The sequence below is a fragment of the Castor canadensis genome, chromosome 10 (assembly GCF_047511655.1).
Source record: "Castor canadensis chromosome 10, mCasCan1.hap1v2, whole genome shotgun sequence".
Taxonomy (NCBI): Eukaryota; Metazoa; Chordata; class Mammalia; order Rodentia; family Castoridae; genus Castor; species Castor canadensis.
The window spans coordinates 81,999,732-82,015,893 of record NC_133395.1 but is presented as its reverse complement, the minus strand read 5'-3'; the positions used below and the strand labels follow the sequence as shown (position 1 = coordinate 82,015,893).

At 38.5% G+C, this 16,162-nt stretch overlaps 1 protein-coding gene across 1 annotated transcript; it reads left to right on the top strand.

Moving 5' to 3' along the window:
• The first annotated feature begins 14,358 nt into the window (after nt 1-14,358).
• Nucleotides 14,359-14,780, top strand: LOC109694526 (large ribosomal subunit protein mL63-like). Its single transcript, XM_074042834.1, has one exon. It carries the CDS (start codon nt 14,412-14,414, stop codon nt 14,718-14,720), a length of 309 nt encoding a protein of 102 aa, XP_073898935.1. The 5' UTR covers nt 14,359-14,411; the 3' UTR covers nt 14,721-14,780.
• The last annotated feature ends 1,382 nt before the right edge of the window (nt 14,781-16,162 follow it).

The window sequence follows — 16,162 nt, the reverse complement described above, 5'->3', positions numbered from 1 at the left end:
TCATGCTTCCTATAAATGGAATCATATAATGTATGTCTTTTGTGACAGGCTTCTTCCACTTAGCACAATGTTTTTAAGGTTAATCCATGCCATAGCATATATAAGTACTTCACCTTTTCAAAGGTGAATATATTCCACTGTATGGATAGGTATTCCATATTTGTTTACCCATTCACTAGTAATAGGAAGTTGGGTTGTTTCAATTTCCTGCTACAATGAATAAGGTTGTTATCAACATTCACATATAATTTTTCTTTACAATTTTCTTGGGTGTATACCTAAGAATGAAACTTGCTTTGTATAGTACCCTTATGTTAAAGATTTGAGGAACTGCCAAAATATTTTCCAAAGTGGCTGCACCAGTCTTGCATTCCCATCAGCAATGTATAAATTCTGTAATTTTTCTGTCTCACCAGTACTTGTTATCTACTGCTTTTAAATGATAGTGGATGTGCAGTGGTATTTAATTGTGGTTTTGAATGGAACTTTATTGGTGATTAGCAATGTGGAGCCTCTTCTCATTTATTCATTGGCCACTTACATACCTTCTTGGGAGAAATACCTATCCAGATCTTTTGCCCATATTTTAAATTGGGTTATCTGTTTTCATTAATGAGTTACAAAGATTATCTTTACATTCAAAATACAAGTCTGTTATGTATGTGTGTATATATAGGTGTATAAATACATATATAATTTCCAAATATTATCTCCCATTCTTGAGAATACATTGTCTTTCAGTTTATTAATGATTTTGTTTGAAAATCATTAATTTCCTGCCACTATGAATAAAGTTATTATCAACATTCACATACAATTTTCTTTACAATTCTCTTGGGTTAGGTATATACCTAAGACCGAAACTTGTTTTTTTATTATTTTCTTTTCTTGTATGTTTTTTGCATTTATTTACATGTGTATACATTACTTGGGCCACCTCCTCCCTCCCCCTCCCTGCCTCCTGGAAGAAAATGTTCCACTTCTTGCTCTCTGATTTTGTAAAAGAAAAAAACAAAACATAAAAGATAATAAGAAATAATATGGCGTTTTTGCTAATTTGAGATAAAGATAGCTATACATGCAGATTACTTGTGTGTTTTCCATGCCTATGTGTGTTACAACCCACATTGATTCATCTCTACCAGACCTCTTCACTACTTCCTATTCCCCTTCCCTTAGTGGCCTCTGCCAGTTTAAGGTTACTGCATTCATTCCTCTACAGTGAGCACATCAACAACATTTGAGTTTTAGGTTTCCTTCCCTTTCTCTATCAGTCTCCCGTTAGTGAGTCCCGTGCTCAGTCTCCCATTAGTGTGTGACCCATGTCCAATAATATTACTACATTTGTTTTAGGTCTAAAGTTTGCATATGAGGGAGAACATACAATTTTTGGCCTTCTGAGCCAGGGTAACCTCGCTCAGAATGATGTTCTCCAGTTCCATCCATTTACCTGTGAATGACAAAATTTCATTCTCCTTTGTGGCTAAGTATTCCATTGTGTACGAATACCACATTTTCTTAATCCATTCGTCAGTAGTGGGGCATCTTGGCTGTTTCCATAACTTGGCTACTATGAATAGCGCTGCAATAAACATGGATGTGCAGGTGCCTCTGAAGTAACCTGTTTCGCATTCCTTTGGGTATATCCCCAGGAGTGGGATTGCTGGATCATATGGCAGATATATGTTTAGTTTTTTAAAAAGCCTCTATATTGCTTTCCAAAGTGGTTATACTAGCTTGCATTCTCATCAGCAGTGGATGAGGTTTCCATTTTCCCTGCATCCTTGCCAACATTTGTTGTTGGAGGTGTTCTTGATAGCTATTCTAATAGGAGTGAGGTGGAATCTTAGTGTGGTTTTGATTTGCATTTCCTTTATGGCCAGGGATGGTGAGCATTTTTTTATGTGTTTTTTTAACCATTTGGATTTCTTCCTTTGAACAAGTTCTATTTAGTTCAGTTGTCATTTTTTTATTGGGTCATTGATTTGGGGGGAGTTTAGTTTTTCTTTTTCTTTTCAATACTAGGGTTTGAACTCAGGACCTTCACTTTAAACCACTCCACCAGCCCTACATTTTTGTGATGGGTTTTTTTGAGATAAGGTCTCACAAACTATTTGTCCAGGCTGGCAAATGGAACTACAATCCTCCTGCTCTCTGTCTCCTGAGTAGCTAGGATTACAGGCATGAGCCACTGGCGCCCAGCAAGTTTAGTATTTTGAGCTCCCTGTATATTCTGATTATTAGTCCCTTTTCTGATGTATAACTAGCAAAGATTTTCTCCCATTCTGAGGGTAGCCTGTTCAATTTAGAGACCATTTCTTTTGTTGTGCAGAAGCTTTTTAATTTCATGTAGTCCTATTTGTCAATCCTTTCTCTTAGTTGCTGAGTTGCTTGAGTTTTACCAAGGAAGTCCTTGCCTATACCTAATGCTTCCAGTGTATACTCTGCTGTACTAGCTTCAAGGTTTCAAAACTGATGTTAAGGCCCTTAATCTGCTTTGAGTTGATACTAGTACAGGGTGACAGGCATGGATCTAGTTTCAGTTTTCTGCAGGTAGATAATCACTTTTCCCAGCAACATTTGTTGAAGAGGCTGCCTTTTCTCCATCATATGTTTTTGGCACCTTTGTCAAAGATTAGGTGAGCATAGTTGCTGGATTCATATCTGAGTCCTCTATTCTGTTCCACTGGTCTACATGTCTGTTTTTATGTCAGTACCATGCTGTTTTTATTGCTATAGCTCTGTAGTATAGTTTGAAGTCAGGTATTGTGATAAATCCATTGTTGCTCTTTTTGCTCAGTATTGTCTTGGCTATTCATGGTTTTTTGTGTTTCCAAATGAAATTTAAGGTATATTTTTCAATGTGAAAAATATATGTGATGAATGTCATTGGGATTTTGATGGGACTTGCATAGAACATGTAGATTGCTTTTGGTAATATTGCCAATCCATGAGCACGGGAGATCTCTCCACCTTCTGCAGTCTTCTTCGATCTCTTTCTTCGGTGGTTTGTAGTTCTCCTTGTAGAGGTCATTCACATCCTTTGTTAAGTTTATAACTAGGTATTTGATTTTTTTAAAGGCTATTATAAATGGAATTGTTTTCCTATATTTTTTTTCAATCTGCTCATTGTTGGTGCATAGAATGGATGCTGAGTTTTGTAAACTGATTTTGTATCCTGCTACTTTGCTGAAACTGTTTATGGTGTTGCAGATTTTTGGTGGACTTTTCACAGATCACTTAGGTATAAGATCATGTTTTCCGCAAATAGGGACAGTTTGACTTTACCTATTTGTATTCCTTTTATTTCGTCTTCTTGCCTTATTTTTCTGGCTAGGAATTCCAGGACTGTGTTCAATAGGAGTGGGGAGAGTGGGCACCCTTGTCTCATTTCTCAGTTTAAGGGAAATAGTTTCAGTTTTTCCCCATTAAGTATGATGTTGGCTATAGGTTTGTCATATACAACCTCCATAATGTTGAAGTACATTCCTTCTATTCCTAGTTTTCTTAGAGCTTTTATCATGAAGTGGTGTTGAATCTTACCAAAGGCTTTTTCTGCATCTATTGAGATGATCAAGTGGTTTTTGTCATAGCTTCTTTTAATTTGCTGTATTATATTTATAGATTTGCATATGTTGAACCACCTTGGTCATGGTGAATGAACTTTCTGATATGTTGTTTGGTTTGCCATTATTTTATTGAGGATTTTTGTGTCAATGTTCATTAAGGAGATTGACCTCTAGTTCTTTTTGGATGCATCCTTCTTTGGTTTTGGGGATGAGTGTAATGCTGGCTTCATAGAATGAGTTAGGCAGTGTTCCTTCCCTTTCTATTTCATGGAAAAATTTAAGGAGTGTTAGTATTAGTTCTTCTTTAAAAGTCTGATAGAATTCAGTGGAGAATCTGTCAGGTCCTGAACTTTTCTTTTTTGGGAGACTCTTTACTGCTGTTTCAAATTCATTACGTGGTATAGGTCTGTCTAGGTGGTTAATATCCTCTTGCTTCAGTTTTGAATGGTTCTACATATCTAGAAATCTGTCCATTTCCTCAAGATTTTCCAATTTATCTGAATATAAGTCTCAAATAGTCCCTGATGATTCCCTTGGTGTTTGTTGTTATCTCCCCTTTTTAATTTCTGATTTTACTAACTTGGGTCTTTTCCCTCCTCATTTTAGTCAGATTTGCCAGGGGCTTGTCAATCTTGCTTATGTTTTCAAAGAACCAGCTTCACGTTTCATTGATTCTTTGTATTTTTTTTTTGGTCTCCATTTCATTAATTCCAGCCTTTATTTTTATTATTTCTCTCCTTCTGCTTGTTTTAGGTTTAATTTGTTCTTGTTTATCTAGGCATCTGAGATGTAGCATTAGGTCATTGATTTGAGATCTTTCTATGTTTTTAGTATATGCAGTCATGGCTATAAACTTTCCTCTTATGGCTGCCTTTCCTCTGTCCCATAGGTTCTGATAGGTTGTGTTTCCATTTTCTTTAAATTCCAGGAAATTGCTGATTTCCTCTCTTATTTCTTCTATAACCCACTGATTGCTGAACAATGTGTTGTTCATCCTCCAATTATTTGCATATTTTCTGCTTCTGTTTTTGTTGCTGAGTTCTAGTTTTAATGCATTGTGATTAGACAGTATGCAGTGGGTTATTTCAAGTTTTCTTATATTTGTTGAGGCTTTCTTGGTGCCCTAAGATATTTCTATTTTGGAGAAAGTTCATGGGCTGCTGAGAAGAATGTATGTTATGCTGTTGCAGGGTGAAATAGTCTGTAGATATCATTTAGGTCCATTTGGTCTATTGTGTCATTTAGTTGTAGGATTTCTTTGTTCATATTTTCACCTAGATGACATATCTATTGGGGATAGAAGGGTATAAAAGTCTCCCACTACCACTGTGTTTGAGTCTATATGTGCTTTTAAGTCCTTAGTGTATGTTTGATGAAGTTGGGTGCACTGACATTGGTTGCATATAGGTTGGTAATTGTTATTTCCTTTTGATATTCCCTTTTATTAGTATGAATTGATCTTTTTGTGTCATTTGACTAATGTTAAGTTTGAAGTCTACTTTGCAGATAAGTATTGTTACTCCTGCCTGTTTTGGGGGGCCATTAGCTTGGTAAATCTTCCAGCCTTTCACCCTAAGCCAGTGTTTATTTCTGTCAATAAGGTGGGTCTCTTTTAACAACAGATTGTCAAATCTTCCTTTTTAATCCAGTTTGTCAAATGGTATCATTTGATGGGGGAGTTTAGTCCACTGACATTCAGTGTTAATATTGACAGGTATGTCATGATCCATGCCATTTAGTTGTTTTTGCTGTTTAAGCATTTGAGTGTGTCCAGCCAAATCAATACTACTTTCTGATTACTTGTCTTTTTCTTCTCCTATGGTTTAATAATTCCCATCCTCTCATGGTTTTTTGCTTTCATCTTGTGTGTGCAGAATTCCTTGTAGAATCTTCTGTAGTGGCTTGGTGGTCATATATTATCTTAGTTTATGTTTATTGTGGAAGAATTTTATTCCTCTATCAATTTTGAATGGTATTTTTGCTGGGTAGAGTATCCTAGGGATGAAATTATTTTCTTTCAGTGCTCGAGTTACCTCACTCCATGCCTTCTTGCTTTTAAGGTTTCTGTTGAGAAATCTACTGTTATTTTGATGGGTTTACCTTTATAAGTTACTTGTTTTTTCTCTCTTATAGCCTTCAATATTCTTTCTCTGTTTTCTGTGCTAATTGTTTTAATGATAATATGCTGTGGAGAGATTCTATTTTGGTCAAATATGTTCAGTGTCTTGGAGGCTTCCTGTATCTGAATGGACAATTCTTTCCTGAGATTGGGAAATTTTCATTATTTTGTTGAATATATTACATATCCCTTTGGCTTATACCTCCTTCTTTCCTTCTTCAGTGCCCATGATTCTCAGGTTTGGTCTTTTGATGGAGTTGCTAAGTTCTTGCATATTCCTTTCACAGCTCTTTAGTTGTTTGACTAAGAGCTCTTCTGGTTTTTCTTTAACATCTATTTTATTTTTGAGCTCTGAGATTTTGTTTTCCATTTGTTTTAATCTGCTGGAGTGGCCTTCCACTAGGTTTGTTATTTGACTAAAGGGACTTTTTATGTCCAGGATTTATGTTTGATTCTTTTTTCTGATGTTTTCCATATCTTTGTCCAACTCCTCTTTAATATCTTGTGTTGTCTTCTTTATTTCATCTCTCTTTTTTTATAGTCTCATTTGTTTCACTTTTGTATTTGTTGAAGCTCTCTCTGGGTTCATTTAGTTGTTTCTGTGTCTTCTTAAGTTTTTTATTTGTGGTGTCTTGAAATTTCTTGAGTGCATCTTGTACTTTCTAGTTAACCATGTCTTGTATCTTCTCCATGAGTTTCTCAGTAATCTCTTCTATGATTTTCTCTTTGAGAGATTTTTTTGTGGGCATCACAGTGCCCATTAGTGACATTTATCATTGTTTTGTTGGGGTCAGAAACTGGGTATCCATTTTCTTCATTTCCCATTAAGTCCTCTATTGAATTGTTTTTTTTTTTTGAGAAGTATAGTTTCCTTTTCTTCTTTTTCTGCCCATCATTCTAATTAGTGTTATGCAACTGTGTTCTTGATTGGCTAGTTGGTGGTTTTAATTGCCTGTTTTCTTTCCTTTGATTTAATTTTTGTGTTGTGACTGGCTTAGTTGTTAGCTAGGTTGATGTGCTATTTCTGTCCCTGGCCTGGAGGTGTAAATCAGCAATAACAAATTCATAGGTTCAATGCCAGACCAGTTATTTATATATTATATAGAAAACCCCTTGGTGATAATATCTATAAACAGTAGGAGTTGTGGGGGGGGTAATGATTATTTGGCTAGAGATAGAAACTTGGGTAATTGGTAAAGATGCCACTAAAAGGGGGCAGAAAGAGGGTAGGGTGGGTGGGGAAAGATATATGGGGGCTTCTGGGTTTTGTGGTCCTTGTGTGTGTTTGGGTGTATTTCCACTGTTGTAGTGGAGGGTGCTTGTGTCAAGGATTGCAGGGGGCTGGGGGTGTGTATGCTTGGTACAGTAGGCTAGTCAGTGAGTGGTAAAAGTATAGGAGGTAGGGGTAATGTGGTGACAGGTTGGAGAAGGACAAGAGGGGAAGGCAAATGTAGGGAGAGAGTAGAGTGGATGAGAAGGAGGCAGAAAGAATTGTTGAGGGGATAACAATAGATTGTAGCACAAGAAAAGTAGAGAAAGTGAAGGGGGTAAGAATAGGAATAAGAAAACTGTAATGGTAAAGTTAATAATACAAAAAAAATATGTATAACAACAACAAAAAGTTCAGTCTGCTTGGTAAAAGTTCTGGACTTAGTCCTTTGGCATCCAATCCTGATATTGGCACATGGTATTCTGGACTCTGTGGGGAAGGGTGCTGCCCCTCTTGTAAGAAAGCTTGGTGGGGGGATACAGCTGAAGAGGTTTTTTTGTTTTTGTTTTCCACTTTCCTTGATTTTCTGGGTCATCCATTACAAGTGGGAGCTCTGAAGTGGTCTCACCAGATGACTGGCTTGTGAGCAGTACTTGGTTCCATCTGTCCACAAGACAGGTTGCTATTGGGATCTGAGGTAGCTCACTACCAGTTTGTGCAAGATGGCCCAATCTGTTGTTTTCATCAGGCAGCAGCTATGTTGCCCTACCAGTGCAACTCTCTCTGTTGTACTCCTCCCTTAGCAAGGTGGGGCAATTTGGTTTTGAGTACTGTCCTCAGTCCAAGGAGACTAGCTCAGTGATCTACCATGCCCCCACTTTGGGATGTTGGCTTGTTGTCCCACTTCTCCTCTCAGCCTTGGTTCCTTGTCCTGCCTTCATTTGCTGAGAGTTTGGCTCCCATTCTCCAAGGGTGGTTCAGTGTTCCACACCATCCCCAATATTGGTGGTAAATTACAATTCACTGTTTATGCTTTTCAGTTTAGTTCAGGGAGTGGTGGAGTTCAACCTTCCCAGGGTCTGTGCTGGACTGTGTTACTAAGGGGTGGGTAGGGAGTCACATATGGTGCATGTTGCTTACCTGTTGTGTCTGCAGATTTCCATAGGCAGCTTTGAAATCAGCCACTGGGGAGAAATGACGTGCCACTTTTCTCAAGGCAGACACTTATTGGTACTGGATTCAGCACAGTGAGGTTTAGGTTGGCTTTCTACAAGTTAGGGGTCCAGTATGTTTCAGGATTCCATTCTATATGATGCTCTATCTCCCAAGTGTAGCTCCCATGTCTCAAAGTGATTTTTAGAGTCACAGGGCTCAGGAATTCTGATTCCATGCCCTATCCACCATGTCGGCTCTCTCAGAATCAAAACTTGTTTTGTATAGTACCTCTATGTTAAATATTGGAGGAGCTGCCAAAATTTTTTCCAAAGTGCTGTACCAGAATTTCTTTGAAATTCAATTTTTCCTTTGTTCCTTGTGCTTTTGGTGTCATAATTAAGAAAGCTTTGCTAATCCAAAGCCATGCAGATTTACAATGATTTTTTGTAAGATTTTCAAAGGTGTAGTTCTTAAGCATTCTCATACCTTTCATCACTTTTAGTGAATTTTTGTATAAGGTATGAGATGAGGATTCATTTCTGTTTTGCATATAACTATTGAGTTTTATTAACACAAATGTTTTTTCAAAGACTTTCATTTTTTTCCAACAAATTGTCCTTGCAAAGTTGTCAAAAATAAATTGATGCATATCTGTGTGTACTGTGAGAGCTTATTGATAGATTCACTCTTTATCACTATATATTTACATATATAATAAACTATGAAATTACAGATAATTTTAAATGATATATAATTGTGTATCCTTCATTGTCTCTTTTGTCAATTGTCTCAAACTCTGTTTTGTTTCATACTAATATAGCCATTCTAGCTGTTTTTTAGTGTCTGTTTATATGAAACATTTCTTTCCATCTTTTCTTTTCACACCAACCTATTTGTGTTCAGCTCTAAATTGGGTCTCTTATAGACAGCATGTAAATGGATCATTTTAAAAATATATTCTTACAATTTCTGCCTTTTTTGTGAAGAATTTAATCCATTTACGTTGAATGTAATTACTGATGAAGAGTAATATACTTCTGTTACTTTTCTACTTTTGTGCTCCTTGGTGTTTATCCAAAAGAGTTAACAACTTACATCCTTAAAAAAAATAGGGAGCAAATAGTGAAGCCCTTTATCTAGATAATGCTTGTGACAGTTTCAGATCTTGGCTCAAATGTCTTCTCTGTAGAAAAGCCATATGTTTACCCAGTCTGGATCACCTTCCTTTGCCCTCTGCCTACCTAGCACGTCTTTCCTTTTCTTTAGGGTATTTGAATAATTTTAATTGTAGGTTCAATAAAGTAATTATTTGGATAACAGCAAGTTCTTTAGAGAAAGGTCTGCCTCATATTTGCTGACTGTTATATTCCTCCTGCTTAGTGCAATATATACTAAATATTCAATAAATTTTGAGATATTAAGGAAATAAATTAGCAAATTACATCTCAAAAAGTTTTATTTACTATCTCATTCAAGAATATACCTGTCATTTTAGGCAACTAATATTGTCTCCAATTTAGAAGTGAGAAAAATCTGGTTTAGAAAGGATAGGCAATTTGTCCAAGTTGAAACAAGTATTCATGAAACAAATGAATACTGTTTGTTTCATGATCCAAATCTGATCTCTTTTACTACAAAATACATGCTTTCAATTAAACTGTTAGACTGCTTCATCCAACACAGGATAGCTATGTATTCTATTCAAGAAAATCTTATATTGGCAGTAGCTGACCCATGAGCTAACAAGAATTCATCACCCATGGAAAGGATGCTTGGTGAACTGTGAAGGGGATACTGTATCGCCACCTAGGGTCATAATAGGATCAAGGGTGCAGACTAAGAATGTGAGTTGTTTCCAAAGTCTTTGATAAAGGAATAGAAAATCTCATAGTTAGGGAAAGGACATTAATGAGGAAGCAACAGTGGATGATGAAGCAAGTGGTACAAATCCTCAAGGAGCATGGTGAAAGGGAAAACAGCTAAAAGTATCCATCAGTGGAAAGCAAAAAAGAATGCCCATCTGACCTCTTCTTAGAGTACTAAGGTGTGAAAGAATACACAGATGTGCTAAAGAGAGATTAGGGATGGTTTCCTCTGAGAAAGGCTGAGTTTAGATAAGATCAAAGAAAGCTCTAAGAAGAGAGTACATAAAGATGGTAGATCACTGGTCCTTGAAAGGAAGTTCCAAAAGTTGTATCAGAACAAGTGAGTGGAGGCTTGAAGTCTAGGTAATAAGGCAGTGCATTCAGGAGTTGACTAATGAAGAAAGATGAGTGCTTAATGAAGTTTGTCCTATTGGTCTAATTGAGGTTGCTAAAAGCAAAGTAGTGACCAGTGGACTTGGCTCATTTTGCCTTGAGGGTGATGAGAGTTCCAGTATCTGTGGTCTGTGTTTATTTGACTTGGGATGTAACAGTATTGTAACACCACTTGTGATGATGGTGAGTTAATGGATACAAATGGCCCATGCATTTGTAGAAGACATGATGGTTGGAGTGACTGCAATCTAAACATTTTAAGTGTACTTAAATCTAAAACATTCCTTTATAAATACAGAATTCTTAGATTATTTTTCCTATTGCTAGGATATTGGTACTCTTAGAAACATGGATGTGGTGAGATTAAAGGAAATTCATTTTTGAGAACGCCAGTAAGCAGAAACGGGGGACTTCAGGAAATAGGAGGAAGACTCCAAAATAGGTGTGTTTGCTCAGCCAGGAGGAAAGGCATAGGGGAGAGGAATCCAGGAAGATAGGAGGATGGTGACTGGGAAAGCTGAGAATTGGTGGAGGCAGCCAAGCATACCAGGGAGTGGGGGATCCAGTACACTGAGCAATTTGACTCAAGGTTTCTGGGGACAGGAGATGACAGCTGACAAGCTCACTTTCATTTATGAACCCACCCCTCTTTTGATAAAAGAGATACACTATCCTCATCACATCTACATGTCAAAATGTGATTTGGAATTTATTTATTTATTCTTGTGGTACTGGGGTTTGAAGTCAGGGCTTTGGGATTGCTAGGCAGGTGCTCTACCACTTGAACCACTTCTCCAGCCTGTGATTTGGAATTTAATGCAACAATGTTTTTCAACAATATGCGTCCTTCACATGTAATCAAACAATTTAGGTCAATCCTTGATATGAAGCTTTTCAAGTTATCCTTTCAAACTAGATAATTGACCACTGCCCTATGCCAAATTCCAGTGCAATATTTTCAATGTAGACACAACATCTATATGTTGCTAATCACACAGAATAATAAAGATAGCAGGGCATTGTTTTGTTACTTTTGCATGATGGCTCACAGTTAACTTTATCATATTTAAATTATAAACTTTAAAAGATCGATTTTTTCCAAGATGGCGGCTAGAGGGAGGAAGCAGAAAGTGAGCCTCCTATAGTGAAATCTTGGAGAGACACTGGAGACACACTTTGCAGGCAAAATCACCAAGAAGAGGCAAAACTTTGACCCCTCCACACCTCCAGCCAGTGCAGAGGATCTCCACTTCATGTTAGATGGAGAAACAGGAGGGTCCCCGGGCCGCCAGTCGCCTGTGCCCAGATGGCTTGGGAAGAAGAGGACAAGGTGAAATTCGTGGTACCGTGGTACTCCCACAGACAACCCTGGGCCAGAGCAGCATAGCCCCCTGGACAGACCGACCTCCATCCGGGGAAAAAAAGAGAAACTGACTAATAAGCAATAAGAGCAATAAAGACACGTGGGAAAGAGGGTGGGGCACACTGAGCGCCGAAGATTGAGGGAAGGGAATCCTTCCTGGGACTGTAAATAAACAAGCCAGGTGGGCAGGAGAGGCTCTGGCAGGAGAGGGGGTGTGCACCCAGCAACCAGGAGCGGGAAAGCTTGTGAGAGTGGTGGAGGGAGGAAAACTCCACAGGAGAGGAGGGAAGACCCACTTTCCACGTGAGCTATAAACAAACAGGGCAGATGGCAGGAGCAGCAGCACTGCCCAGTAATCAGGAGCAGGAAAGCTTGTAAAAGTGGCGGTGGGAGGAAAACTGCACAGGAGACGGGGGAAGACTCACTTCCCACATGAACTGTAAACAAACACACAGGCCTGAGAACGTGGGTGCAGTGTCACCTTTCCCAGTGTGCTTGGAAAGGGGAAAGCTTGTAGCAGAGGCTCACGCACAGGAGAACTCTGAGCAAACAAATCCTGCAGGGCCAGGTGAGTGCTAAGCTCACCCCAGAGATCTGCATAAATAACGCCTCCAGAAACAGCAGGCTGACAGCAGCGGGCAGGCAAGCCACAGCCACAGATACTGCTCTCAGAACTGTCTCCAGACTCTTTTTTTTTTCTCTTTTTCTCTCTACCTTTGATGAGAGGACAACCGAATTGCACCTGCATGCTGAAAAACTTACTGAAACTGTATTGCATTTGAACTTGGGACACTTGGTGGGGTTGTGTGTGTGTGTGTGTGTGTGTGTAGTTTTTTTCAACTTTATATGTCCCCTTTGATGAGACAACTACAGAACAACATCTGAGGCACCATCTCCAGGATTGGAGACTGACACAGACACCCAAATTATTAAGACTGAAACTTCATTGCATTTGAACTCGGAGGTTTTATGGTTTTTTGGTTTTTTGAGGTTTTTTAAATTTTCTATTTTTCATTTTATTTTATTTTATTTTTATATACAGATATTTCTTTCATTTACTTATTTTTTATTTTTATTCTTATCTTTTTTTTAATTTTCAATCCTCTCTCTGTCTCTCTAATGCCTGTTCAGCTTACTGTCGATTAGTACTCTAAAGCTCCCTGTTTATATCTTTGAAACTTTCTTGTCTGATTCCTTGTTCTGTTTTCTCCTTCTTGTCTGTTTATTTGTTTTTCCCTTTTCTTTAACTTCTTGCTTTCCATCTCCACTCACCCTTCCATTCTAAATATCACCATTGTTATTATTACAAGCTACAAAATACTTAATTGCACACAGGACAGGGACAGTAACAACACCAAAGACAATGATGGGAAGACAGAAAAAACAAGGAAACCAGTTTCCCCACAGCAAAAAATTAGTACAGGAACCAGAGGGGAATGAAGAAAACAGATACTCAGATCCAGACACCAACAAAATGAAGATAAACTATGCCAAAGGACCCAATGAAGCCCACAAGAATAATTTAAAAGAAGACATACTACAGGTACTCAATGAGAATTTTATAGAGATGATACTGGATAGGGTCAGCCAAAATGTACAGGAGACACTCAAGAAATTCCAAGACAACAAAAATAGAGAATTTGAAAAAGCAAAAGAAGAAATAAAGGAAACCATAGAAGCACTGTATAAACACCAAAGTGAAACAGAGAACACGATGAATAAATGGATAAATGAACTCAGGACAAAAATAGGCAACATATAAGAGGAAACCACCCAGGATATGGAAAACCTCAGAAAAAAAGAATGAAACAGAACTGCAAAACAAAACAGAAGGTCAATCCAGCAGAATAGAACAAACAGAAGACAGAATCTCAGAACTTGAAGATGAAATGGTAATTAAAGGAAAAACCAAAGAACTATTAATTAAACAACTCAAGACCTGTGAAAAGAAAATGCAAGAACTCACTGACTCCATCAAAAGACCAAACTTGAGAATCATGGGCATCAAAGAAAGAGAAGAGGTACAAGCGAAGGGAATGAGTAATATATTCAACAAAATAATAACGGAAAATTTCACAAATCTAGAGAAAGATATTCCCATACAGATGCAAGAAGCCTCCACGACACCAAACAGATCAGATTAAAATGGAACTACCCCATGACATATCGTTATTAAAACCACAAGTTCAGAAACTAGGGAAAGAATATTGAAGGCTGTAAGAGAGAAAAAACAAATAACATACAAAGGTAAAACTGTCAAAATCACAGCAGACTTCTCAACAGAAACATTAAAAGCAAATTCTGGGCACTGAATGAAAATAACTTCAACCCCAGGATACTTTACCCAGCAAAACTATCATTCAAAATAGATGGAGCAATAAAAGTCTTCCATGATAAGCAGAAACTAAAACAATATGTGACCACAAAGCCACCACACAAAAGATTCATCAAGGGATTCTGCACACAGAAAGTGAAACCCAACTTAACCATGAAAAGACAGGCAGCACCAAACCACAGGAAAAGAAAAAGCAAGACAGTAGGGAGTAACCTCAACTTAGGTACACACAATCAAACCTTCAAACAATTAAGACAACTAAATGACAGGAATCACCACATACCTATCAGTACTAACGCTTAATGTTAATGGACTTAATTCACCCATCAAAAGGCACCGCTTGGCCTTTGCATCGGGGAGCGACTTGAGGCACGCAGAGCTCTGAAGACCACTGCTGGCGCCATGTTCCTCACCGCCCTACTACGCCGCAATCGGATTCCCGGCCGGCAGTGGATCGGGAAGCACCGGCGGCCGCGGACCGTGTCTCTGCTGGCGAAGCAGAACATGGTGCGTCGCCTGCAGGTGGAGGCGGAGAACCACTACTGGCTGAGCATGCCCTGCATGACGGCCGAGCAGGAGTGCGGCCACGCCGCGGCGCGCAGGGCCCGGGCCTTCGAGGCCATCAAGGCGGCCACCACGTCCAAGTTCCCCCCGCACAGATACGCGGCCGACCAGCTCGGCCACCTCAACGTCACCCAGAAGTGGTCGTGAGGACAACGCGCCCGCTCGGGGCGCCACACGCCCTGGTCCTTAAAAGTATTGTCGCTCACCTCTCCTGTCTCTCTCTTCTTGAAGCTGGTCGGAAATACCAAAGTTACTGGGTCACAGGTGGCAGAAGCCGCATTTTGAATGAACGTTGCCATGAAACTGCACACTGTGATTTGGGGTGTGACACACTGATGCAGGTTTTGTGGTGTAACAGCAAGCGTGCTTACCTTCTGTCAAAAATAATGCTGGCCTTTAAATGGAAATAAGATTTTCCCCCAAACAGCATTTTCTTCCGAGATTTGAGACTGGACATTTAAGTGTGGTAAAGGTATTTATCAAAACTGTTAACATGAAAGTAATTTTTTTTTTTTTTTGGTGACGGCCTTGGAACGTAGCCTACAGGCGTGCACCACCACTACCTCCTCCTTGAATGTGTATTTTTCCTTTATTTTTTGGTGGTACTGGGGTTTGAACCCAGGTCTTGGCACCTTCTGAGCTCTACCAGTTGAACCACACCTCCAGCCCTTAAAAAGTGTAAAGCAGATTTTTGGAAATACAATTTAATATACCATTCCATTCACCAGTTGAAGATTTTCTTTAAAATAACCTCTGTGAATATAATAAAGACAACCAGGAACTTTATGTTACTAAATACAACTTCCTGTATAATTTGGACTATTTTATGTATGAAGAATTTATCCAGTCCCTTAGTAATGACAGGGACCTGGCCTTGAGAATTGCTCTTGAACAAAATCTTAACTGCTGTACATATATTTAATAGAAAATTTGCAAAATACATAAAAAATAATCCCATTACACATTAATGAAAAAAAAAAAGGCACCACTTGATGAAATGGATTAAAAGGGAAGATCCAACAATTTGTTGCTTATAGGAGACCCATCTCACCAACAGAAATGAAAGGCTGGAAGAAGATTTACCAAGCCAATGGCCCCTGAAAACAGGCAGGAGTAGCAATACTTATCTCTGACAAAATAGACTTCAAACCTACATTGATCAAACGAGATAAAGAAGGACATTCCATACTAACAAAAGGGGAAATAGACCAAAAGGAAATAATAATCATCAACCTGTATGCACCCAATATCAACGCATGAATTTCGTCAAACATACCATGAAAGACCGAAAAGCATATATTAACGTCAACACAGTGGTTGTGGGAGACTTTAACACCCCATTATCATTAATAGATAGGTCACCCAAACAAAAAATCAATAAAGAAATCCTAGATCTAAAATATACAATAGATCAAATGGACCTACTTGATGCCTACAGAACATTTCATCCAACTTCTACACAATATACATTCTTCTCAGCAGCCCATGGAACCTTCTCCAAAATAGATCATGTCCTAGGGCACAAAGCAAGTCTCAGCAAATATAAGAAAATAGAAATTATACTGTGCATACTATCTGATCACAATGCA

Coding starts and splice junctions, on each gene's coding strand:
- LOC109694526 (XM_074042834.1), top strand. CDS start 14,412: ATGTTCCTCACCGCCCTACTACGCCGCAATCGGATTCCCGGCCGGCAG.